The 27456-nt window shown below is 46.4% G+C and overlaps 1 protein-coding gene across 1 annotated transcript in view; it reads left to right on the plus strand.

Moving 5' to 3' along the window:
- The first annotated feature begins 7101 nt into the window (after positions 1-7101).
- Positions 7102-27456, plus strand: part of UTRN (utrophin) — a 640548-nt gene continuing 620193 nt past the window's right edge. Inside the window, exons 1-2 of the mRNA XM_060240558.1 lie at positions 7102-7682; positions 13827-13983. Of these exons, the coding sequence (XP_060096541.1) occupies positions 13905-13983 (79 nt within the window). The 5' untranslated portion in view covers positions 7102-7682; positions 13827-13904. The remainder of the gene's footprint in view (positions 7683-13826; positions 13984-27456) is intronic.

Below are 27456 nucleotides of genomic sequence, written 5' to 3' on the forward strand. Positions count from 1 at the left end.
TGGGGCTCATAGAATTGGACCCCCTGGTCCAATCGTTTTGAAACGTGGGGGATATTTTGGGGAGAGGTACTAGATGCTATACTAAAGATTTGGTGCTTCTATCTCAAAAAATAGCCCCCAATACCTGCAGATTAATTCCCCATTATTCCCTATGGGAATCGTTCTCCATAGGGAATAATAGAGTGCCCAGTAGACATTTCTCTCCCCCCCACGCTTTCTAAAGCGTGGGGAGGGCCTCCAAACCAGGGACTCCCCTGCCCCCTCCCCCTCTCTCTCACACAAATACTTACTGGGTCTTGTTCCTGCAGAACTTTACTTGCTCTGAAAACTGAAAGCAAAACAAAGGGAGGGGCCGTTCTCCAACGAAACTGTTACTGACCCTTTCCCATGAAGCACTTCCTGTTTTCTGCTTTCTGCTCAGCCTTAAAGGCACACATTTTAAAAACAGACATGTTTGCAGGTTTCTAAACCTTCAGGGGCTCTCAAACTACATGGTGACTGTAGGGGCAGGGCTTCCACCACCGGCCTGCTGGATGGGGGCAGGAAGCCTGTAAAAACGGGGGATCCCCTGCTGGGACCCGGGGATTGGGAAGCCTACTAAAAAAAGACACACATTTGATGTTCACACATTACATTGCATCCAGTTTCCTGGAAACATAAAGCTTCAATCATACATATTTTTTGTTGAAAGCATATAGAGAACTAGGGGTCCCAACCCTCCCGCCCTGGCGGGGGACCCCAGGATTTCCACCCTCTTCTCCCGCTCCCCCCCAAAATGGAAGCGGGGGGAGAAGGGGGAAACGGCAACCCTACCACAAGCCATTCCTCAGGAAACGGTGCGGGAGGGAGCCCCTCTTGCTCCTCCCGAGGAGACCCTACCGCCAGGCACAGGCTGTGCCTCGAGCGCAGCATGGCCCGGGCACCTGCTGGCTGGCTCCTCCCCCCCCTCCGCGCCCTGCTGCGCTCCAAGGCCCCGCCGGCCACAAAGGGCAACCCCCCCTTTCCTTCCCCCCGGGCCAGCCGGAGGGGCGCTCAGGAGCCCACTGGCCTCTCGATCAAGAAGGCTCCAAAAGGCAAGGAGGGAAGGGGACGGGAGGGAGGGAGGGAGCCTTTGCGGTGGGGGCGGGGGAGGCCAACGTGCAGGAGCTCTGGACCGGAGAAGGGCAGCTGTGACGGAAAGCAATGGGTTAAGCATAAGCTGAAGACGCACAGGGCTGCGTCAGGTGACCTGAGGGTGGGGGCAAAGTGCTCTGAGCTCTCAGGGAGGGAAAAAAAGTTAGTTGAGTGAGGGAAACTGCTGAGGCAGGAGTTCAGTCAGTTGGAGTCTGACAGAGTGGAGGCCTGTCAGAGAAGTCTGTCAGTGGGGACCTGACAGAGACTGAGAGGGTCAGTTCATGCCGGCCAGAAGGGCTAAGAGGGCAGTTGATCCTGTGAAGAAGCTGGAGACGGAGACGGGGAAGTCTTCCAGAGACTGCCAGCTGGACAAAACCAGCCAAGAGGGCTGTGTGTGAGTCAGTTAAGACCAGAATGGTCACAGACACCGGGAAACTACTCTAAAGATCTAGTGAGGAGGTTGAGGGAGTGGATGTGGGTCTGAGACACCAAGAAGGGCTGAGAGGAGAGACTCCGGTCGAGGGGTGAGACTAGACACATCAGTCCCAAGAGGCCAGACCTTGGCTAGAGGTGGAGAGTGAGTTAAAGGGAACGGTGAACTGTGTAACTGTGAAAGATCCAAGAAAGTAAAAGTGATTGAAAAGCCTGAAACAGAACAAACGTATAAGCCTGTGTAAATATCTCCCATATCCCCAGTTAAGACTTTTTGTTACAATAAATCTGTGGTTTAAGTTAAAGTTCTCGTGAGCCTATATATTTTGTGGGAAGAATAAACAAAGCTGCTGGGGTCCCATCAACAGAACAAGTAAAAATACCCCGAAGAGACGAAAATATAGAGATCCAGTGAGGACGTGAGGTGGGCGCTGCTATAGCAGCACACAAACACACACGGCCCAGCAGGAGCGCCCCTGCCCAGCGCGCCGCCAAAGAGGCAGTCCCTCTCTCTCCTCCCGAGGAGTCCCTGCCAGTTTGGTGTAGTGGTTAAGTGTGCGGATCTCTTAAGTGTAAGGGTCTCTGTTGTGGGGGAGGAAGGGAAAGGCAATTGTGAGCTGCTTTGAGAATCTTCGGAGTGGAGCGCAGCCACGGGAGAGGGCGACTCCCACTTCTCCTCAAGACCAGCCAGAGGGGGGCGCTCTGGAGGGCGAACCCAAATGGCAAAGAGGGCAGGGGACGGGAGGGAGGGAGCTGTCGGGGGTGGGGGGAAGGCGAAGGCGCCAGAGCTCGGGAGAAGCGCAGCAGCTCCCGTCCTAGCGCGCTCCCAACCCCTTCCCTGGGCAGCCCCCCCTCTCCTCCTGAGGAGACCCTACCACCAGGCAGAGCCTCTTCCTTGCTGGCAGCACGGCTGGCTGGCTGGATCCTGACGCCCCCTCCCCAAGACTCCACCCCGAAGGTCTCCGACGGCCCGCCCTTGAATGTTGCCAAGCCCAGCCAGGCAGGTGATTGGCCCCGCTCCCCTTTGCCCGCTCCCTTCCCTTCCTCCCCTGGAAACTAAACAATCTTTTCTGCCTCTTGAAAGACTCTTATACATATTAAGAACGCCTGGATTTTCTTAGTGACCTTCCTTGGGGAGTCCAAAAGAAGGTTTTGTCCGTGGGTGCAAAGTTACCATGATAACATCAAATTCATAAAAAGAAAAACCATATTTAAAATGTAAGGTGATGAATATGAAAAGGGGGGGAAGGGAAGTGAGCAAAATGTTGCTAACTACAAGGCAAATCATAGAGAATTGATCTGGGGCTCAGGGAGGGGGCCGTTTTTTGAGGTAGAGGCACCAAATTTTCAGTATAGCATCTAGTGCCTCTCCCCAAAATAACCCCCAAGTTTCAAAAAGATTGGACCAGGGGGTCCAATTCTATGAGCCCCAAAAGAAGGTGCCCCTATCCTTCATTATTTCCTATGGAAGGGAGGAATTGAAAAAGTGTGCCATCCCTTTAAATGCGAGGGCCACAACTCCCTTTGGAGTTCAATTATGTTTGTCACAGCCTTGATCTTGGCTCCACCCCTAATGTCTCCTGACTCCACCCCAAAGTCTCCTGGCTCCACCCCCAAAGTCCCCAGATATTTCTTAAATTGGACTTGGCAACCCTTTAGAGAACCAGTCTGGTGCAGTGGTTAGAGCAGCAGACTAGGATCTGGGAGACCATGGTTTGAATTTCCACTTTGCCATAGAAGCATGTTAAGTGACGTGGGGCAGTCATACACTCTCACCCAGATGTGCTTCACAGGGTTGTTGTTAGGATAACAGAAGAGAGCAATGGAAACTATTTCAAGAACTGAGTAATTTTGACATAGTGACATATTATGTGACTCTAGACCACTGAGCAAGTATATACGCACACATAGGGTGGCCAGACCGTCCCGGGCGCCCGGGAATGTCCCGGTTCTGGCCCCCTATTCCCGCCTCCCGGGCTGGCTATACCGGGACCATTTAGAGGTCCCGGTTTAGCCAGCCCTGGAGGCGGTGGGCCGTGGGGGCCGGTGGGGAAGGCGGCGAGTGAGGGAGAGAGACTCTGGAGGGCCTTCCGGGACCAGCGCCGACCAGCAAAGGCCTCTCCGCGGCCTCCGCTGGTCGCTGGAGGCCCTCCAGAGACTCTGGAGGGCCTCCAGTGACCAGCGGAGGCTGCGGAGAGGCCGCGGAGCAGCCGACGCTGGTCCCGGAAGGCCTTCCAGAGACTCTGGAGGGCCTTCCGGGACCAGCGCCGGCTGCTCCGCGGCCTCTCCGCGGCCTCCGCTGGTCGCTGGAGGCCCTCCAGAGACTCTGGAGGGCCTCCAGCGACCAGCGGAGGCCGCGGAGCAGCCGGCGCTGGTCCCGGAAGGCCTTCCAGAGACTCTGGAGGGCCTCCAGCGACCAGCGGAGGCCGCGGAGAGGCCGCAGAGCAGCCGGCGCTGGTCCCGGAAGGCCTTCCAGAGACTCTGGAGGGCCTTCCGGGACCAGCGCCGACCAGCGAAGGCCTCTCCGCGGCCTCCGCTGGTCGCTGGAGGCCCTCCAGAGACTCTGGAGGGTCTCCAGCGACCAGCGGAGGCCGCGGAGCAGCCGGCGCTGGTCCCGGAAGGCCTTCCAGAGACTCTGGAGGGCCTTCCGGGACCAGCGCCAACCAGCGAAGGCCTCTCCGCGGCCTCCGCTGGTCGCTGGAGGCCCTCCAGAGACTCTGGAGGGCCTCCAGCGACCAGCGGAGGCCGTGGAGAGGCCGCGCAGCAGCCGGTGCTGGTCCCGGAAGGCTTTCCAGAGACTCTGGAGGGCCTCCAGCGACCAGCACCGACCCGCGGAGGCCGCAGAGAGGCCGGCGCTGGTCGCTGGAGGTCCTCCAGAGACCAGCGGAGGCCCTCCCCGGCCTCTGCAGCTGCCGCCAGCCTCGCCAGCAGCACCAGCCGCCGGGAGGAGAGGCCGTCACCCACCCTGGAAGAAGGTAAGCAGGGAGGGTGGGGGCCGAAAGCGGGGGGGGCTGGCGGGAGGGGGCGGTCTTCCTTCCCTCCCCCCTCCCTCCCTCCCTCCCTTCCTTCCTTCCTTCCTTCCTTCCTTCCCTCCCTCGCTCCCTCCCTCCTTATGTTCTTATGTGACACAGAGTGTTGGACTGAATGGGCCACTGGCCTGATCCAAAAGGGCTTCTCTTATGTTCTTATGTGACACAGAGTGTTGGACTGGATGGGCCACTGGCCTGATCCAACAGGGCTTCTCTTATGTTCTTATGTGACGCAGAGTGTTGGACTGGATGGGCCACTGGCCTGATCCAACAGGGCTTCTGTTATGTTCTTATGTGACGCAGAGTGTTGGACTGGATGGGCCACTGGCCTGATCCAACAGGGCTTCTGTTATGTTCTTATGTGACGCAGAGTGTTGGACTGGATGGGCCACTGGCCTGATCCAACAGCGCTTCTGTTATGTTCTTATGTGACGCAGAGTGTTGGACTGGATGGGCCATTGGCCTGATCCAACATGGCTTCTCTTATGTTCTTATGTGACAATACTGACTTTGGTGGACCCAAGCACTGATTCAGTGTAAGGGAGCTTTGTGTTTGTGACTGGAGTGGACAATACTGACTTTGGTGGACCCAAGCACTGATTCAGTGTAAGGGAGCTTTGTGTTTGTGTCTTCTGGTGCAATTTTGTTCTCAGATCCTGTATTTACTTCATCAGTATATGGGATAAGGCACTTTCTCAACTGTGCTGCATAATGCAGCCTATTTATTTTGTCCTGTTTGCTCTGTTGGCTCTATCTGCGCCACCTTCATCACTTTCGGGGTGTGGATCCCCCAGTGGGGTGGTCTCCCGACTCCCTCCGCCGGCTGTTTCTGATAGCCCTGCGCCCCCTCTTTCATTTGATATGTGTCCCGTGCGGGTGCCACCCTCCCACTGGGAGATGCCACAAAATGAGCCCCTTTGAGGCTTATGGCGGCAGGGCTCGGGGGATGCGAGCTAGACTGCTGTTCTTTTGAGGGGTTATAGAGTGTTTCGAGCCCGTCCCTGTGGCATTGGTCCCATCGTTGTAGGGCCCAGGGGGCCGGCGCAGCGGCCCGCTGAAGCAGCCTGTTGGTCACTTCCGGGTTCCTGTCCTGCATCTCGACCTGTGTTATTAGTGACAGGCTGCTTCGGCGGGCCGCTGCACCGGCCCCCTGGGTCCCACAATGATGGGACCGATGCCACAGGGACGGGCTCGAAACACTCTATAACCCTTCAAAAGAACAACAGTCTAGCTCGCTTCCCCCGAGCCCTGCCGCCATAAGCCTCAAGGGGGCTCATTTTGCGGCATCTCCCGGCGGGAGGGTGGCACCCGCACGGGACACATATCAAATGAAAGAGGGGGCACAGGGCTATCAGAAACAGCCGGCGGAGGGAGTCGGGAGACCACCCCACTGGGGGATCCACACCCCGAAAGTGATGAAGGTGGCGCAGATAGAGCCAACAGAACAAACCGGACAAAATAAATAGGCTGCATTATGCAGCACAGTTGAGAAAGTGCCTTATCCCATATACTGATGAAGTATATACAGGATTTGAGAACAAAATTGTTTCCGGCGGTGATATTTGGGGGATTTTGGGGGATGTCACAGGAAGTGCTGTGAAGTCACTTCCTGTTTCCAGCAGTGGCATTTGGGGGAAATGATGTCATTTGGGGGAAGTGATGTCACAGGAAGTGATGTCACTTCCCGTTTCCGGCAGGTGACGCGGGGAAAATGATGTCACAGGAAGTGGTGTCACTTCCTGTTTCCGGCGGTGGCATGACATCACCGGAAGTGACGTCACCGGACGTGACGTCACTTCCTGTTTCCGGCAGCACGCGCGCTTCGCGCGCGCCCCTGCCTCCCCCCTTCCCCCCCAAGGTGTCCCTGGCTGGCCTTCAGACATTATGGTCACCCTACGCACACAAGGAAAACGCATGGGTACGTAAGAGTAAGTTGTGCTATATGTGTGAACTGCAGTCACCAATAGGGTTACAACCCCAAAGTGGGGCCTGCAGTCCCCTCCCCCCATTACAACTGATTTCTACCCTAGAGTTCAGCTCCGCTGGAGGAAAGGACCGCTTCAGACAAGCTCGAACTTTGCTGAACTCCATCCCCACCTCAAGCCCTCTCCTCCCCAGGAACCACCCTCAAATCTATAGAAATTTCCCAGGCCACACTTGGCAAACCTAGTTTTAAGTTTGCCTTTAAAGAAGCCCTGCTTACCCGCTAACGGCCCACCTCCAAGTCATTTTATGATACATGACAGTTTAAAGCCTAGGCACCTAAAGAACATTTACTAGGGAAAAACGCCTAATGGCTGAAGTGGAAAATCCCGGTTTTATAAGAGAGAACAGGATCCTCCCGATCTTCAGGGGCGAAACAAGTCGGACGTCCCAGGCACATGAGAGTTGTTCCAGTTGATTGACAGCGCAAGAATATCACATGACACCACGCGCCACGTTCCCAGCGCTCGAGTGTAGCAACTTCGGTCCGAGAAGGGCGGGAGAGGCACTGCGGGAGCAAAGGACTATGCGCGCGTGCGCTCTGGGTTCCGGGAAGAAAGTTTAAAACGCAACAAAAAGTAGTTGCGAGAGTCACTAAATTGGGTATGGTCGTCTTGTCAGCTTCAGCCGCACCTCTTGGGTTGCATGCGAGAGGCAGAAAAGCACCCAGGTAAGAGGCAGCCTCAGGCTGGCTGGCTGGCTTTATCCTTCCACCCTCGTTCTCGCCTAATAACAAAAGGAGGCATCCCAGGGCCCTGAGGAGTAGTTGTACAGCCACAGCAGCCAAACTTGCCACTCCAGCGTTGAGCCCGCCTGTGCGGGAGGAGGCAGTGGGAGAGGCGTTTCCTCCCTCCCCCCCTCCCCCCCCCCGGCTCGAGGAGAGCGAAGGAAGGAGGCGGTCGAGGAATTTACATTGCACAAAAACGAATTCACGTTAAGCCCCCCCCCCCCCCCCCTTTCGGGCTGACTTTTCCTTTTAGCTAGTTGTGTGAGCTAATTTTGGAGGACTGCTCTCAGCTCTTGCTCCGGTTTAGCATTGGACTTTTGAGGAAAACTCCACCTGAAACGGTGCACGGCATGGACCCTGGGATTTGACTGACTGGCGGGCAAGGAGGTTTCCAACAGGTAAGCTGTTGAATAATTGACGGAAGGGAAAGAGTAATGCGAGTCGTCCTCGGCTTGGATCACTAGGAGGACAAAAGGGCAGCCCGGTTGTTTCCTTTCCTATCTGAGCAGGTATAGAGAAACATAAAGTGTTGCCTGATTGTTTTGTAACGAGATCCGTTTTTTTTTCACCGAAAGGAACAGTCTCTAGGGAAGGTTATTTAAAAGGACTTTGAGCCACGTGGAAAGTGCGGTTTGTCCGATTCACAGGTTTTTGCAACCCCCCTCCCCCAAATAATAAATAAAGCATGGACGGTGTCAGCTTCCACCGCATTCCTGGAGTGCTCCAGTTTATCTTATGACATGAAGGAACAGGAGGCTAACCGATTTAGAGGGCCACTGAAATGTTCCATTTAATTTGCAGTGTGGATCTGTGGTTACTCAAAATTTAGCTGTGTTGCCAGGATGCTAACAGGTTTTTAAAAAAACAAAAACAAAACAGGGCTGTATCCCCCTCAAGTTGTTTGGAGCCTGGGTGCCCCCACTGCAACAAATAACATGAAAACCCTTCTTTCTCACTTCTGCAAGATTTAAAAACATCACAGAAAGGTTGCTGGTGCCTCATTTATGCTCCAAAATTAAAGTTATTTGCTATCATGTAGGCAGGCATTATTTCATTCTTCTTGTGGACAAGTGTGGAAGAAATAAATGAAATAATTTGTTGGATTAGCCTGTGGCCTCTTGATAACCATTGAAATGGTGGTGGCCCCATGTCTGTATATGCAGACAGTGGAGTGACCCTGTAAAGTGAGTGGGAGAGCCACCTGCTGCTTCCTTCTCTGGAGTGGTGGTGATTAATTGCTGCATGTTACACTGATTCTCTTTCCTGGCAATATCTAAGTAGTAGCTTGAGGGTGTTGGAGCAAGAATCTACATAAACCCAGTCTGACAGCTACAGTATGACAGCTGGTGATCTAGCTGCCAGGCTAGGTCACAGTGACCTGATCAGCAGACCGGCTTGAGCCGGCAGAAGCCAAGTGATGCAATCTGCTGAGTCAGCACGGCCAGGATTGGCTGCTTGGACTATATATGATCTGTGTGTGCATCACACAGGTCTCTCCCTGTGAGATGGTGGTTAGGCGAAGCACTTTGTCCGTGGAGGTGATATTGTATAGACTGCACAAGAGAGCACTTGTTGTGTATATATGTTAATACACCTTTTGGCACTAGTTGCACGTGTCTGCCTGATTTTCTTTCCTGAAGCCCTGTGTCGGGCAAGTCATCTCCCTCACTCTGCTACTCCCGCTCCGACAGGGTTATGGGCCCAGGGCGGTTCCGCTGCGCGGAGGAGAGAGTTGAGAGTTGAGCTGACTGTGAGTTTGGAAAGAGCCGGAGGCGAGGAACGCCGGTGAAGGACACAGAAGCACCACCGTTCTCTGTTTGAGAGCCAGAGGGACGTCGGCAGCCAGCCGTGAGGAGGAGTCGGCACGATGGCTCAGCAACAGCTTGGAGTAGCCGTTGAGAAGCTCACCTCAGCCAACTACGCGGTGTGGAGCCTGAGAATGCAACACTACCTCAAGCGTGAAGGGCAATGGCTGTTCGTGAGTAACCCCCCTGCTGACTTATCTCCTGCCGAGACTGTGTTATCGGATAAGGCACTGGCCAACATAGTGCTGTCTATAGGAGATGACCAGCTGGTTTATGTGCGAGGGAAGGACACTCCCAAGGCTGCCTGGGACGCGTTGAGTGCGGTGCATGTTAGCACCACTGCTGGTTCCCTCATGGCCTTGACAAGGAGGATGTTCCGCACCGTTATGCCGGCTGGAGGGTGTGTGAAAGATCACATCAAACGGCTAACGGACTGTTTCGTTGAGCTGGAGGCAAGAGGCAAGACTGTAGCTCCAGACGACAGAGTGTACATTTTGCTGTCGTCGTTGCCACCTGAGTACACTCCCCTGATAACTTCTCTGGAGACGGTGGACGTAGCGACCCTGACCATGGAATACGTCTGTGCCCACCTGCTTGACTTCCAAGAGAGAATTGCGGCCGTGAGCTGTCCGGGGGTGTCGGCCGGGCAGCGTGCTGTTATCGGTGTGTCCGGGAAGACAGCCAAGAATGAGCCAGCTTTTGCTGCTGGCAGGCGTCCGAAGGTGGAGGAAGTGGAGCCGACTGCGTTTGCAGTCCGTCGCTGCTATGGATGCGGGTCGTCGCAGCACCTGCTCCGAGCTTGCCCTGAGAGGGAGAAGAGGCGGGGGCGTGTGCGGCGAGAGCGGAGGACCGCCAGCCCGTGTGAGGAAGCAACCCGGCTGGTCACGTCTGCAGTAGAGAGCACAGGGTCTGCTTGGATTTTAGACTCCGGGGCAACGAGCCATCTCTGCTGCGAGAAGGAGTTGTTGAAAAACATTGACAGTCCTGAGCATAAGTATGTGAGATTGGCTGATGGGACCACTGCCAATTCTGTTCGCTCAGGCAATGTGGAATTTCCTGCACTGAAATGTATGTTGCAAAATGTGTTGTATGTACCCTCACTGCAGTCTAACCTGTTGAGTGTTAGCACACTGTTTGACCAGGGATACCAGGTGAGATTTGAGAAAACCTGCTGCAAAATCCTGGGAGGTGGGGGAAAGTTGCTTGTGACAGGAAAGAGGGAAGGTAAACTGTATGTGGTCCAGAGTGATTGTGCCCAGGTGGCTCAGGTGTCGAATGAGCCTGTGCACAATAATTGTATACATTTGCTCCATAGGAGACTTGGGCACTGCGGATTTAGGGCGTTAAAGAAAACCCTGGAGCTTGTGCCTAGTTTGAAAGTAAACCCTTGCAAATGTTACTTGGATTGCCAGGTCTGCAAGAAGACCAAAAGCAAGGCGTGTGCTGTTGCTAAAGAAAGCTCAAGGGAAAGCACACGAGCCCTGGAACTAGTCCATTTAGACGTTATTGGCCCATTGCCAAAGAGTCTGTCGGGGAGGAGATACTGCTTGGTGGCCACCGACGACCACACGAGGTACGCGTGGGTTTTCACCATGGTGCATAAGTCTGAGGTGTATAAGACATTCACCAAGTGGGTCAAAGCAGTGGAGAGACAATTAGGGGTTAATCTCCTGGCTGTACAAACCGACAGAGGGGGGGAATTCTTATCTAACCAGATGAAACGTTGGCTGGAGAACAAGGGCATCGCCCACCGTCTGACGAACCCGGCAACGCCCCGAGAAAATGGGCATGGGGCTGTATTGCAGAATGTGATGTATTGCATGTTAGAGGATGCACAACTGCCAATGACCTATTGGGCAGAAACCATACATGCAGCTGTTTTTTTGCAAAATAGGGTTTGGTGTAATACTGTGAAAAATGTGCCTTACAGGTTACTGTTGAACAAGACCCCAGATTTGAGTTCTTTAAAAGTCTTTGGGTCACGGGCTCGGGTTGGCATCCACTCCACGAGTAGCGGGGAGGGGGATGTCCGGGCAGAGAGCCTAATTTTTCTGGGCTACAAGCCAAGGGCCAGGTGTTATCGTTTCTGCAATAGCAAATGCAAGATAACACTTAGTAAGAGTGCCCAGTTCAATGAAGAAAGCAGCTGGCCAAGGTTGCACTCCTTGCAGAAACAATTTGTCCTGCTGCCAAGTAGCGATAACGATGTTGGAGCGCAGCCCAGAACTCCAGCCCAGGAGGTGGCACCCAGTGGGGCTGGAGAAGGTGAGCCGAATGCTGGCACAGAGCCTGACGAGCAGAGTCAGGAGGCAGAGCCTCAAATGCAGGAACTGGAGGTAAAGTGTGAGAGTCAGGAGGTTCAACACCCAATTACAGGGGCAGAGCAACCAGCCCAGGAGGTGGGAACAGAGCAACCCGAAGAAGACAAAGCTGGTCCAAGCACAGGGCCACGGGTGTCTGCCAGGTCCACCAAAGGCCAACGTCCCGCTAGGTACAAGTGTCCCTATGTCACTCTGACTGTCAATCCAGACCCACCCGGATTTGAGGAAATGTTAAAAGAAAAGGCTAAGAAATGGAAAGCCTGGGTGGCAGAGTGCGAGGCAAGGGAGAAGGAGGCTGAAGCCAAGCGTCTGAAAGAGCTGGCTGAACAGGAACACGATGATGTGTTTTACAATCATGATGAGTTCCTGAACGAATTCCGGAAAGGGTTCCGAGCTACGTAAATATGAACTGTAATGTTGCTGGTGGACATGTATGTAAACTGTGTAAAGTGTTTTGGTGCACTGGGTTTAAATAGATTAGGAGGTGTGTTGGAGCAAGAATCTACATAAACCCAGTCTGACAGCTACAGTATGACAGCTGGTGATCTAGCTGCCAGGCTAGGTCACAGTGACCTGATCAGCAGACCGGCTTGAGCCGGCAGAAGCCAAGTGATGCAATCTGCTGAGTCAGCACGGCCAGGATTGGCTGCTTGGACTATATATGATCTGTGTGTGCATCACACAGGTCTCTCCCTGTGAGATGGTGGTTAGGCGAAGCACTTTGTCCGTGGAGGTGATATTGTATAGACTGCACAAGAGAGCACTTGTTGTGTATATATGTTAATACACCTTTTGGCACTAGTTGCACGTGTCTGCCTGATTTTCTTTCCTGAAGCCCTGTGTCGGGCAAGTCATCTCCCTCACTCTGCTACTCCCGCTCCGACAGAGGGAGCGTCATTGGTTATTTAATTCAGAAAAGCAGTGGTATAATTTTTCAGTTTAGAAGCCTTTTATGGATGGATTTTTAATTAAAAAGCCTTGCTTACTCTGCTTCGAAGCAAGATGACTCCTGAACAGGTGTTGGCTGCTGCTCAAGCAAAGGAGAGCTTGGGGTAGCTAAGAAGGAAGGGTTAAGATGGACTGTCTGCATTTGTGTAATCTGGATCCATGTGCAAACTTGGCATGGTAACTGATTCTGAGGGAGGGTCTCCAAAATGCTCTCTAGTAGAAAGTCGTGGCAACACCTTTGAAAGGCGGCTTGGGTTATGAATAGAGGTTTCTTGCAGTGATGGTGTGGTTGCTGCCTATAGACAGCTGGGAAAGCTGAGGTGGGTGGAATCCGTACTGATTATACATGTGAAACTTGGTTTTGACAGTCATGCCTGACAGCTGAAACAGCCACATGTGGAAAGCAAAAGGCTGAGCTGATACTCTCATCTCACAAATATCTTGTATTCTGATGCCCTCTCTCCCTGATGCTTTTGGAAAAGAGTATGTGGGGCATACTCTCAGGTTCAGATCTGCACTTGCTGGGTGGCCTTGAGCAGGTCTCTTTCCCAGCCCTTTTGAACCTGATATGGTGATTATAATAAAACAAAAGGAGGTTATATTGTATGCTATCCTGAGCCCTTGGGTTAGGGTGGGGAAAGAAATATTAATAATGCATAAAGTAGCTAGTGGATTAGTGTTATAGTCTTCTCCTTTCTACAGGAGAATTCTGAATTCAGAGTATACATGAACAGTGTGGAAGGAGGGAAGAACAGGGCTACAGTTTAAGAGACTCTGTTGAAATTCCAGCTGTGGCCAATCTAGGCAAGAGACAAGTAACTACCCACACTGTAACTTTAGCAGAGCTTCCCAAACTGATCCAGGCAGCTTTTGGAACAGCTGGAAAACTGCTTCCTTTGTAACTTGTACATAAATAAGGAAGCCAATCCAACCACTCCCAGACTGTGTTTTTGGATTGAGCCAAGATTGCTATGAAATGCAAGTGATGAGGGTAGTGCTTTTAAATAAAGCCTAAATATTTTTGTATTTGTATAAGGGATAAATTTAGAAATAACTCTGGTAGTAGATATATGCATTGCTGATTGTGGTGGATTGGGAATTCCTTAAATTTTGCAGCACTTTAAAAATAATTTAGATAGGAACATTTTATGTTGATTTTTTTAAAAAATGACCAATATACTACATTGTATCACAAATTCAAATGCATGCTTCTGAAAAGATAGTCTTGTTGACTCCAAGCTGTTTCTTGGATCTCTCTTATCACAGAAGTCTATAATTGGATTAGAAAACAAATTGACTATTGGGATTTTAGAAAACCCCAGCAAACTGGTGGCTGGGATTTGAATGTTCTAAAGTTTAAAAAGTGGAGGCAGGAAATATGGAAGTATGGAAGTATTTGTAGCTCCAGTATATACAATCTTGTATTTGCTGCTACATGCTATTTACATATTTTTATATTTTGTTTCAGGTATCTATTACAGAGCAATAGTGAGAGCTGAGTGAAGAGATTATTCTGCAGAGCAATTTCAAACTGTAAACAGAAAAGATGGCTAAGGTTTTAGATACAGATGCAGGACCTGAAGGAGACCACAATGAGTTCAGCAACATCATTAAATCCCGATCTGGTAAGTCATAAAAGTAGTCAGTAATATTTTCTGGGGGAGTTCACTGTAACAAGAACAACAAAAGTGCCATTTACTTCTTAGGAGTCTAAAAGCAAGATTACATCAAAGAACATGAGAAGCCATGTTGGATTAGGCCAGTGGCCCATCCGGTCCAACATTCTGTCACACAGTGGCAAACCGTCCCCCCCCCAAAAAAAAAACAGGTGCCATCAGGAGGTCCACCAGTGGGGCCAGGACACTAAAAGCCCTCCCACTGCTGCCCCCCCAGCACCAAGAATAAAGAGCATCACTGCCCCAGACAGACAGTTCCATCTATACCTTGTGGCTAATAGCCACTGATGGACCTCTGCTCCATATGTTTATCCATTCTGCTCCATATGTACTCTTGCTCTTTTCCATTGCTATAGACAGTCTGCCAATCTTGAAAATGGAAAGAAAAAAGCAAAGCTTTCTCTTTCTGCTGCCACCACCACTATTTTGTCTGACTTCTTTCCTGTCCTCATCTCATTAACCCAAGAGGTTGTTTTCATTCCCATTCCCACTGGCTGAGATCCTTTACATTGTCTACACTTATGTAGATAGTATGTCTCCAGTTTTGGAGTTGTTGTGAATATCCCAGGTTTTTTTAAAAAAGGTTGTAATTTTTCTGAAAACTTGATGCTTGCTTCTGATTTGCCTCCAATGTGTTGGGTTTTCAATATATAACTCATGATCCTGATTCAAAATTGGATATATTATTGTGTATCTATGATGTTCAACTTATACAGTATAGTAGTGCATGACTCTAGGGATTGCTCCATGATGATACCTGGCCCCTTGTGGTGCATGTGACTGTTTGGAGAAGGGTCAGAATGCCAGCTATTTTCTGAACTGAGAGGTGGGGTATAACCTCCCCTATGCTCCTTGCAGTGTTGGCTTTACTGAGAGGCACTGATTTTTCTTTGAAAATAATGCCTTTCCACTGAGCCAAGGTGCTGTCATTTCCATAGTAATAACAGAGTCCTTGTTAATTGTAGTGAGAGGTCCAGAGTCCCTAGATGGTGTTCTGGGAGGGCTGATTAAGGGTGCCAAAGCTTTGGGCCACAAGGTGTATCCCTTGTGATCTGAACACTCTGCAACTCTCCCTACACAGCAGTAAAGCATTTCAAAATCTGAAACCATTTGGAATGCACAAGTAGGTACGCTGGATTCCTGTAGTAGATGTGTCCTATTAGCACTTAATGTTTGTGTTTCATTTACATTGCCAATTGGATGCTTATTTACATGCAAATTTCACTAATTTCAAAACTGCAGCCTTTAAACAGTTATCTCTAACTGAAGAGAAGCTTGTATATACCGTACCTGTTACTTTTTATCCTTCAAATAGACATTTGGTTAGCATTTGTATCATGTTTATGTTTACTCTGCTTTTTATTACAAATGTAACGAGAGCTCTGTTCTTGCCATTTGAGAAACAAGTTTGCAGTTTTTTTTCAGAACTATCAATTGAAGTCTCTCTAAAGCAATCTAATAAGAGTTCTCTGTAGTTGTAGTTCCTTTTGAAAAGGATTTTGTTGTGTTCAGGGTTATGTCATATTGATCTGAAAAAGGTGTCCTGTGTTTTCTTTTAATTTCCAGTTTAAATGGTTCTGTAAACTTTATCATTCTGCTTGGCAGTGGTACAATTACTTAAGCTAATATAAAGAAAAAATCTTGAAAACTCTTCTTTCAAACACCTGAATTATTGTGTTTCACCTCTTATAATAATAATAATATAATAATAATAAATTTTATTTCTATCCCGCCCTCCCCACCTCAGCAGGCTCAGGGCGGCTAACAACATTTTATAAAAACATACAATAATAATAATAAAACCTTTAAGTTTAACAATATAAAACATCAACAATAAACTTAATAACATTAAAAACCAGTTCAATAAATACAGTTATTCTGCGGTATAGTTCTTCAACCGCGTTGGCGGCTCCTTAATTTCTGATCTTCCTAACAGTCCGGGTGTGCAAATTTGAAAAGGACGGTCTTGCAGGCCCTGCGGAACTGCTCAAGGTTCCGCAGGGCCCGCACCTCCTCGGGGAGTCGGTTCCACAGAGTAGGAGCCGCAATCGAGAATGCCCGTGCTCTGGTGCTCTGATATTTTATCTCCTTCGGCCCGGGGATGGTCATTAGATTTTTCCCGACTGACCTCAGTGCTCTCTGGGGTTCGTATGGGGAAAGACGGTCCCTCAGGTAGGCAGGTCCTCGGCCATATAAGGCTTTAAAGGTAACGACCAACACTTTGTACTGGACTCGGTATACAATCGGCAGCCAGTGCAGTTCACGCAGCCCCGGCTGTATATGCTCCCGTTTTGGGAGCCCCAGCAACAGCCTGGCTGCCGCGTTCTGCACTAGCTGCAGTCTCCGAGTCCGGCACAGAGGTAGCCCCAAGTAGAGGGCATTACAGTAGTCTAATCTTGAGGTGACCGTTGCGTGGATCACTGTTGCGAGGTCCCGGCGCTCGAGGAAAGGGGCCAACTGCCTTGCCCGCTTCAGATGGAAGAATGCTGACTTGGCAGTGGCTGCTATCTGGGCCTCCATTGATAGTGAAGGCTCCAGTAAAACACCCAGGCTCTTTACCTGGCGCGCTGCTTTCAATAGCGCACCATCGAAGGCCGGGAGAGCTATTTCCCTTCCCAGAGCGCCGCGACCCACGCAAAGGACCTCTGTCTTCGCTGGGTTCAGTTTCAGCCCACTCAGCCTGAGCCATGTCGCAACAGCCTGTAAAGCCCGGTCGAGATTCCCTGGTGCGGAGTCGGGCCAGCCGTCCATTAGTAGATAGAGCTGGGTGTCATCTGCATATTGATGGCAACCCAGCCCAAACCGCCGGGCAATCTGGGCGAGGGGGCGCATATAGATGTTGAACAACATCGGGGAGAGAACTGCTCCCTGAGGCACCCCGCAATCCAGTGTGCGCCTCCGGGACCGTTCCCCCCCAATAGCCACCCTCTGTCCCCGACCTAGGAGAAAGGAGGAAAGCCATTGCAAGGCCGACCCCTCAACCCCAATGTCGGCGAGGCGGCGCGTCAGTAGCCGATGGTCGACTGTATCGAATGCAGCCGACAGATCTAACAACATCAGCACCGCAACGCCGCCTCGGTCCAGTTGCCGTTGGAGGTCATCCACCAAGGCGACCAGCACCGTCTCCGTCCCATGGCCCGGCCGGAAGCCCGACTGACATGGGTCCAGGACAGAAGCGTCATCCAGAAACCTCTGAAGCTGCAACGCCACAGCCCTCTCAATAATTTTACCTAGAAACGGTAAATTAGACACCGGTCGATAGCTCTTGTATGTTCTCTTGTGTGTTGTCATAAATCTTAGTTCTTTATTGCTTTTTTACCTGAGAAGTTAATGGGACCTGGGAGGGGATTTCATAATGAAAAGGGCATAGTTCTTCAAAATACCCCAGACAGCAAATTAAAGGATAGTTTTCAGGTTTGACATCTGTACTTTTCATCATGATTGCTCCAAAGAGTGGAATGTCAAAGGAAAGGAATGCTTTACTACTCCATCAGTGAAATGTCCCTTAATGAAATGGGTATGTTCTTTGTTGGAGGACTTTCAGCTAAAGGGCAGTCATTATGCCACCATTTATATGTCTGATTTATCAATTGTATAATTTGTACAGATACCCCCCTCTCAAAAAACCCCCCAACAACCCCTGCTAACCTTGATACTGGTTGTAATCTGTAAGAGGAGTAGGCAAAGTGTCATGTTTTTGCTGCTTAACCAGGATTGGAGTCAGTGACATACTTGGATGTAATTCTCATTGATGTGATTTAAACTTGTTTTCAGATGTGTGCCTGAAACGTCAGTCTTAGTGTTCAGTGAAGCTTTGCCCTTTGATCTATAGAGGAAGCCAGTATAGTTGCATAACTTTTCATTGCTAGTGGATAATGAAATAGGCACTGGTCACAGTTTTTATTTGTAAATTGATTTGCTGAAGGTTTTAAAAATATGAACTGCATTTATAAGGAGAAAAAAAGACACTTGAAAAATGGAACTGGGTCTACAAAAATGTGTCTCAGCATAATAGAGTTATATAGATGACTTAGAAAAAAGTTTTTAATTTAATCTTACCTTCAGGAAGGAAGGAATATAAGGCTTCATAGGAGAAAATACTGCTTTTCTAGTTTGAGTCTTAAATCAAGCTCACTCAAGATGTTGCTTTGCATAAGGAGGATGTTTTCATAATTTTAAGGAACTAAAGACAGTAATATAGAGGTAATAGTTTATTCCCCCCTCCCCAGTGGTATGTTAGACTGTCAGTAAATGACAGCATGGAAAGGATATAACTAAAGCAAAAGGTTAAAATGTGTGAGTGGTGCTAGTACCACTGAATCCTAAATAGACAATCTGAGTACGTACAGTTTTAAAATCTGAAGCTTTAATTATTTGATTGTGTAAAGTTGAAGGGGGAAATGAGCAATTATGAGTTGATTTTTTTTGCTTCTGAATCATGTAAGAAAACACCTAAATTATGCTAAAAGTTGCTAATTTCAGTAGAAAAATACTAATAGTGACTACTTGTTCACATATTTCTTGTATGCATTCGTTTTGCTACTTGATCTGGGTTTGGTGTAGAGAGCTAATGCTAAAGACTGGAATACCAGTGACATGAGAAGTGGCTAGTTTCGCTTCAAGCTCTGTAGCTTCTCAACTGCAATAAGCAGTCTCATTATTCAAGGTGAAATTTGAAAAAAACTGTAGAACTCATTTGTTAGGAGGGATGGATCTGACATGTGGGACTATGTGGTGCTGGGCCATGCATATAATGTAATGCCAGGTAGTGGAGATTTAAACTTTATAAAGGATATGGAGAAATACAGTTAAAGATTATTTTTTTTAAAAAATACAAGCATGCTTAAAACTCTTGCAATGTTTTGTTTGAAATTGAAGTGGAATAATGGGATCTGGCAATGCAATATTAGAAATAAAAACATCAAGAAACAGCACAAGGGAAATAGCAAAAACTAAGAATATAAAATGCTTTGAGCTTGGGAAAACAATGAAATGACTGGGCATTGCAAGATTCCTGCCCCCCGTCCGGGTCTACTCATTGGCAATGGCTCTTCACTGTAACATTTCCTCTTCGGCATCAGTTTGGATGTCTTCATCATCATCTTCGTCTTCTCCTCCCCCTGCATCGTCGTCGTCTTCGGCATCTTCGTCGTCATCATCTTCTCCTCCTCCTTTTCCTCCTCCTCCCCCCTCCTCCTCCCTCCTGTTGTTGTTCCTCTTCCTCACTAGGCACCAGTTCTCAGGTCCATTCATCAAAGATAAGCTGGCTCAAAGCAAGGGCACAACTCCAGGAACCAACAGCTTCAGCTGGCCATAGCAATGCTGGAAAGTGAAACTGAGCTTGACTCCATTGAAACACATTGCAGCAAAGACAAAGTTGCAAGGAAAATCTGGAATGTGATACCCCAAGCAAACCTGATCTTGTCAGATCTTGGAAGCTAAGCAGAGCCAACTCTGGCAAGTACTTGGATGGGAGACCTTGGAATAGCAGCTGGGAGGGAGTCAGGGGCAGGCTTTATTCAGCCACCTCTTGGAATATCCTCCATGCTCCCAGTAGGGGTCAATCTTCAGAGATTGCCATGACTTCCAGGTGTGCAGACACACACTCTCACACATATGCACATTAAAAAAAAACAAAAATAGAAGAGAATTAAAGAAAAACATTGAAGCTTATAAGAAACTCCTGCATAGTAGATATATGCTTTTAATAATTTGTGGAATCAGGATTTGATGTAAGTTCTAGGAATAAAGCAGGGCACACTCCAAAGCAGTCCTGGAGAAGAGCATTAAAACCTGATTAGAGCTTTGGACCATTTGGAAAGTATATCAGATGTTGAAAACTAGCTGATTCTACAAAGTTTATGACTTCAATCATAGGGTTCTGGAAAAGCTGATTCTAGAAAACAAAGCCTCTGTATATCAGACAATTGATGTGAAGTTACCTCTTATGCTATGACATAGTTAAGAATTAGTTTAACTTCTTCTGCCAAACACTTCTATCGCCTTCCCTCTTTGTTTACATAAAATGTCTTATCATATATCTCTTCCTTAGCAATGACTACTATACACATCAGATATTCCTTTTTACAGTGTTAAATAACACTTCCAAATGTTAACTTTGAAATTAAATTGTTATTTTTAGATAGTATCTAATAGACGTTAGGTATGTTAGAAAAAAACCCAATTTCAATTAGTATGGGAAATGTTCTGTTTCTTAAAACATTTAGAATCATAGAGTTGGAAGGGACTTCCAGAGTCATCTAGTCCAACCCCCTGCACAATGCAGGAAACTCTCAAATATCTCCCCCTAAATTCACAAGATCTTCATTGCTGTCAGATGGCCATCTAGCCTCTGTTTAAAAACCTCCAAGGAAGGAGAGCCCACCACCTCCCGAGGAAGCCTGTTCCACTGAGGAACTGCTCTTAACAGTCAGGAAGTTCTTCCTAATGTTGAGCTGTGAACTCTCTTTATTTAATTTCAACCCATTGGTTCTGGTCCACCTTCTGGGGCCACTGAAAACAATTCCACACCATCCTCTGAATGACAGCCCTTCAAGTACTTGAAGATGGTGATCATATCACCTTTCTGCTGCCACCTCTCCAAGCTAAATGTGCCCAGCTCCTTCAGCCTTTCTTCATAGGACTTGGTCTCCAGACCCCTCACCATCTTTGTCGCTCTCCTCTGAACCCGTTCCAGTTTGTCTATATCCTTCTTAAAATGTGGTGCCCAAAACTGAACACAATACTCCAGATGAGGTTTTACCAGAGCAGAGTAAAGCGATATCATCACTTCACGTGATCTGGACACTATACTTCTATTGATACAGCCCAAAATTGCATTTGCCTTTTTAGCCACCGCATCACACTGTTGACTCATGTTCAGCGAATGATCCAATAAGACCCCTAGATCCTTTTCGCACATCCTATTGCTAAGACAAGTCTCCCCCATCTTATAACTATGCATTGGATTTTTCCTGCCTAAATGGAGAACTTTACATTTCTCCCTGTTAAAATTTATTTTATTGGTTTCAGCCCAGTTTTCCAGCCTGTCAGTCATCCTGTAGCCTGTTCCTGTCTTCTACTGTATTTGCAACCCCTCCCAATTTTGTAACATCTGCAAATTTAATAAGCATTCCTTCATCCAAATCATTTATAAAGTTGTTGAACAAAACAGGTCCCGGGACAGATCCTTGAGGCACTCCACTTGTCACTCCTCTCCAAGAGGATGAGGAACCATTCACAAGCACTCTTTGGGTGCGATCTGTCAACCAGTTACAGATCCACCTAACAGTAACAGGATCCAAACCACATTTTACCAACTTGTCAACAAGGATAGTATGTGGAACCTTATCAGAAGCCTTACTTAAATCAAGATAAACTATGTCTACAGCATTTCCCTGATCCAGCAAGATAGTCACTTTCTGAAAAAAAGAGATCAGGTTAGTCTGACATGACTTGTTCTTGAGAAATCCATGCTGTCTCTTAGTAATCACAGCCATCCTTTCTAAATGTTCCAGGACTGACTGTTTGATGATTTGTTCTAAAACTTTTCCAGGTATAGATGTCAAGCTGACAGGTCAGTAACCAGGATCCTCCTTTTTCCCCTTCTTGAAAATGGGGACAACATTCGCCTACCTCCAATCTTCTGGCATCTCTCCTGTTCTCCAAGAATTCTCAAAAATAATAGCCAGAGGCTCAGAAATTACATCCACAAGCTCTTTTAGTACCCTTGGATGCAGTTCATCTGGCCCCGAGGACTTGGTTTCATTTAAAGAAACTAGGTGTTAATGTACTACCCCTATGCTGATCCTAGGTTGCAACTCCATACCCTCCTTATATGTTCTGTTTTGCCATGTTGAGCACAGTTTCCCTCAGAAAAGAAGACTGAGGAAAAGTAGGAATTGAGCAGTTCTGCACTCTCTTCATTACCTGTTACAATTTCACTTTCTTGCCCTCACAATTGGCCTACCATGTCCTTGCTCTTTTTCTTACTCGGAACATAAGAAAAGAACCCTTTTTTGTTGTTTTTAGCATCTTTGGCCAGCTGAAGCTCATACTGAGCTTTCGCTTTCCTAACTTTTTCTCTATGAGCACTGGTGATTATATTCATCCTTGGTTATAAGGTCCTCCTTCCAATTCCTAAAGGAGTCTTTTTTATTTCTCAAGTCTTTAGAGAGCTGTTTATGGAGCCAACTCGGCTTCTTCCATTTTTTCTTCTCATATGAATTGTCTGTGATTGCACTTTCACTATTTCGCTTTTAAGAAATTCCCACCCCTCTTGAACCCCCTTCTTCCCAAGTGTTTTTGACTGTGATTTTACCAAGCATAGTTCTAAGTTTGTCAAAGTTTGTCTTTCTGAAGTCCAACCTATAAGTCTGACTACATATAGCTTTCCCCTTCCCTAAAACTGTTAATTCCATAATCACTACTGCCCAGGATTCCCGCTATTTCCACTTCTTCAATCAATTCTTCCTTGTTGGCGAGAATCAAGTCCAAGATAGCAAATCCCCTTGTTTCCTCCTTCACTTTCTGGAAAAGGAAGTTCTCAGCAAGACAAGTCAGGAATCTATTTGACCTTTCATTTTTAGCAGAGTTGGGCTTCCAACAGATATCTGGGTAATTGAAATCTCTCATGATCACTGTTTCCCTTCTCTTGGAGAACTTTGAACTAGTACCTATGTTATTTTTTGAGGGGGGGGAGCCCTCAAAATTTAAACTGATGATGGTTAGCCTCCTTTGGTTTTGGGAAGGAGCTTCTTATGTAAATGCACACCTGGATATCTGGAGAAGTGTGTGTGCACATGAAAGCTTATACCTAGAATAAAACTTTGTTGGTCTTAAGGATGTCAGTTTGCTTACTAAAACAAAACTTTGTTCTACTAACTCCAACTTTGTTCTACTAAAAAAATCTTCCTGATTATTTCTCTTTATATGCTTGCTAGGCACATGAGGCTGTCTTGTGGGAATAGAAGCTGCTTCAGTATTCTTCAAAGTCAATTTCATCCGTCTTTTTTAAAGATGTATTGAAGGTTCTTGAACAAATAGGTAATAATCCATAGTAGTAACATTTTATTCATTTTAAGTAGTGGTGCTGAACCTCTTTTTTTGGTAGGTATCTTCATATAATTATTGAAATATATATCTCCATAAATTTGGTTGGTACTAGAAATGTTTCACTCCTGCACCTGTGTAGGGGTGCAAAAGCATATAATCACTGTGATATTAGCATCAACTAGATGGAGAACAGGATCCACTTATATTAGCTGTCACTTTATTTGTTGCTGCTTCTTTCCCCTTTGCTTTACTGCACAGAATCACAGATGTGGCTGCAATTTTAAAAGCTTCCCAAAGTCTGGAACTTCCCCCCCACCTTTCTTACTGAATTGTTCTGTAATTCTACAATGTGTGTTGGCAAGGAATGTAGAAAAGCCTTTTAAAGGATAGGGTGAAATGTTGCATGACAGCAAGTTGCTGTGTCCTATTCTGAAAGTGGAGTTTAACTGCACCCTTTCCCAGTAGTAGCTGTGGGTCAAGTATCTAGGTGGATTCTCTGCTCACATTTCCCCATTGGAGCTAGGAAAAGAAAAAAGATATTCTTGTTTACTGTGTGTTAACTCTATGTGTGTGTGTGATTCCTTCCGCTCATGCAACAAAAAATCAGCATGCGGAAAAAATTATGTGGAAACATCAGAAGTTATTATTCCAGGGTTGCTGCTTATTGTAGAGGTAGACATGCTCAAAGTCTATTAATTTCAGTCTCCAGTTCTATGTAAGTGCAGTTATGGACAGTGCACACTGTAGTAGCTGTTCCTTTGGTATTGGTGAATGCTTGTCATATGACATAGTATGCTGCCATTTTTCCGTTCCATATCTTTTTAATGTACCGATTTGGTTGTGATGTTATTGTTTAACAGTCAAGATGCAGCAGACTTATGGTGACTCTGTAGGATTTTCAAGGCAGGACACATTCAGAGATGGTTTGCCATGGCCTGGCTGTGGGTCATGACCTTGATGTTCCTTGGTAGTCTCCCATCCAAATACTAGCTTCTGAGATTTGACAGGGTCAGGCTAGCCTGGGCTGGTACTTCTTGTTAAATAGTTGATAGTGTATTGTATATGGCTATTGACTCTTTAAATTAATAGAAGAAAGAAAAATAATAAGAGAAATTACATGCCTAATATTATAAAAACTACATTCAGTTATTAAATTTGGTTATACAAAATCTAAAATGTCTAAAATACCTCAAATTAAAAATAGACAGCATTGTGAAATTCCATTTGCAATCATTACTGTATTACTGTGTCAGTGCATTACATCCCAATGAGATTTAATCCTAAGAACCATCTTTGCTCTGGTTTTTCTTGCTGCTAATGCAGAGTGTTACCCTATGAGAGACCAGAGGGTTCACAACCAACAACAGATAAATTAGCTTATCACTGTTGGAAAGATTGTATAGATGACTTAGTATTCCAGATAGGAATCTGCTTCTAGGATCTGAATATAATGGACAAACCATTACACAGTGAAATAGATCTTCTACAGAAGTTCTGCATAGACAAATACATTGATCCAGGTGGATTTTTGGATATCTTCCTGTCAGTACTTCTGTTGTCATAGTCTGAGATCACAATGCTGTAAAAGCTTCTCTTAAACTGTATGCAGTGATATTAACCAAATAAGAGGCTCTTAAATGATCATTCTTTAAGTATTTATACCAAGGTGAAGATTTGGGTTCTCTTGCTAAATAGATTATGTAAGAGCAAGTTGCGTTATAACACACTATAATTTTCTTGCTTTGTACATTATGTGAGATGCTACGTAGATGAAGTGCATTATATGCATTATGATTCTGATGTAAACTATGTGTTGGTGGAAAGATTCTTAAACATCTGTATTTTTAGAGTATACTTTTACATCATCTGGAGCTGCTGTGGGTTTGCTGCATGATTCACCATCTTTGGGCAAATTCCTGCTTGTTCCTCATCTTGACATCTGTGCTTTGTTAGTTCTTGTAATGAATGACAGTAACATTTCTGGGGAGCAGGAATTGTTTATGTACAAGTCAGTTGATTAGAACTGAGGACCACAGAGTAATACATGCAAACACATAATTGTTTTTTACAAACCATGTCATCAGCATAGTTTGCACACAGGCTGTGGCCCCATTAGACACTGATATATGTACAAGTAAAGTGACAGATCTTAAGTGTTTTGGATCATCAGTTAAAATAAATTTGACACTTAACAGAGATAAGTGATAAAAATATGGTGTTTGAAATATGTGTGATGCTAAGGAGGTTATCTACTTTTAACTAAGTATAATGTTTAAATTTTTACAAACTCCAGATATTCTTGATTTATCAGCAGCAAGGAGGTTTTTTCCTGAAATAAAAGCCATGGCTTGGCAATTGAATGTGGAGATTGTACAGATACTGGGGGTGGTTTACGATCTGCTGCTTAGATGCTTCCTATTGCTTATTTGAAGGTTACTGAAATAGTAAGGGCAAGCTGCCATTCTGGAATAATCCTCTTAGATTTTATAAGTCTTGACTGTATGTGATTCTTCTGTCTTCCTTTCTGGAATTCTAAGTTTAATGGGTTCCAGTAAACATAAGTAATTTCCCTATTCATATGTCACACACATATTTAAAGGAATGTGAAAACTCAGGCATAACTAGCATGCCAAGACAAACCCCTGATATAATTTAACCTTTTCTTCATGTCAACATAAATTGATTAAAAAATGAAGATTCAAATTAAAAATTTAAAATGAGAATTTTTATTGTCAAGAAGCATTGCCTTCATGGCTTCCAAGGTTGAAGCTTGGTGAGCTGACCTGTCTCCCTGTGTGGGGCAGACCAGGATCTTTGTTTTTGGACAGAAAAGGCTTTATAAAGCCTACTGTCTACTTTTTCCAGTAAAGGAAATTGTCTACGGCATACATGTTTATTTCGAGGGGGATTCACTTTGGCTGACGAAAGATCCCAGGAGGGTTTTTTTTTTCTGCTTTGAAGATTCCCCCGATGAAGAATTGCATTCTATCGCCTACAAAGAATCCTTGGAGTCATTAAATTGACATAAACTCACTAAGGCTTCAACTTCCTATGGACTATAACAACATCTGAGATAAAGTGGACGGGATAATGAGAGAATAGACGTCATTAATAAGGTAACGATCCTTATCTGCTACTCCGGGTTCAATTTAAGCTTGTTAAAAGGGAAGATCTGGGACCCAGAACTATTTTTCAAAGTGGAAAATCAAGGAGAAGTGGAAGGGGGTAGAAGTGGTTTTTTTGGACTCAAAAGAAAGCAGAAAAGTGCAGAAAAATACTTGCTGTTATGAATTCCTGTGGCTTCGGAAAAAACCCCCCAGTCATAACAAAGCTGCAGTCTCTCTCCTCAAAACAGGAAGTGACATTTTCTGCAATCATTATGAGACTTCAATGCTAGAGAGTCCGGAAGTGTGGAGTGAGGAGGAGCATCCAAGTATCTGGATGCTTGCAAGAGTCAGTAACCATAGAGAAACATTGGAGGCTAATTACAGAAAGGCCAAAATATTTTCACTAAATAACTTGAAAGTGGACTATAAAAGGATTCAAAATTTATATAAACAATCCCCTAAGGGCTAAATAACAGGGACTATGTGCTTGAAATTGGAAAATAAGCCCTAGAGGGTAAAAGGAAAACTTTTTAAAAAGAGAGGCTTGGAACTTTAAAAATTAATATCTTGAGCTAGGAAGCTTCGAGGACGGCGTTTTTAGGCTTGTTGAAAAGGGCATGCTCTGTTCTGTTAAATGCAACTATCAGATTGGGGAGTGAAGATACCAATTAAAAACCCATTATTTGTAATGGACAATCAGTAATATCTGAGTAAAAGTTGGAATCAAGAATTATAAAGTTAAGAGCTGCCTTAGTGAGAGAGGGTAAAATGTCTAAACAAGTTTATGATCAATTGTACGCTATGGAAGGAAGAATATTGAAGACAATGAGTGATTTAATAACTGGAAGGGAGAAGAAATTAACTAAGGAAATAAACTCCAGTGCTGAAGAGGTAAAGAAAGAATTTAAGAAGGAAATTGATGACCTAAGGAAAGAGTCTCAAGCAATAGCTAAAAAGACTGTTGACACAGAAGTGAAAATTAGAGATCAAGATGCCACCATTAAGAAAATGCAAGAAAAAGCAATACTACAAGACTGTAAGTTAAGAACATAAGAGAAGCCATGTTGGATCAGGCCAACGGCCCATCAAGTCCTACACTCTGTGTCACACAGTGGCAAAAAATTTTATATACACACATACACTGTGGCTAATAGCCACTAATGGACCTGTGCTCCATATTTTTATCTAAACCCCTCTTGAAGGTGGCTATACTTGTGGCCGCCACCACCTCCTGTGGCAGTGAATTCCACATGTTAATCAC

Source organism: Heteronotia binoei, chromosome 1, assembly GCF_032191835.1.
Source record: "Heteronotia binoei isolate CCM8104 ecotype False Entrance Well chromosome 1, APGP_CSIRO_Hbin_v1, whole genome shotgun sequence".
NCBI classification, from domain to species: domain Eukaryota; kingdom Metazoa; phylum Chordata; class Lepidosauria; order Squamata; family Gekkonidae; genus Heteronotia; species Heteronotia binoei.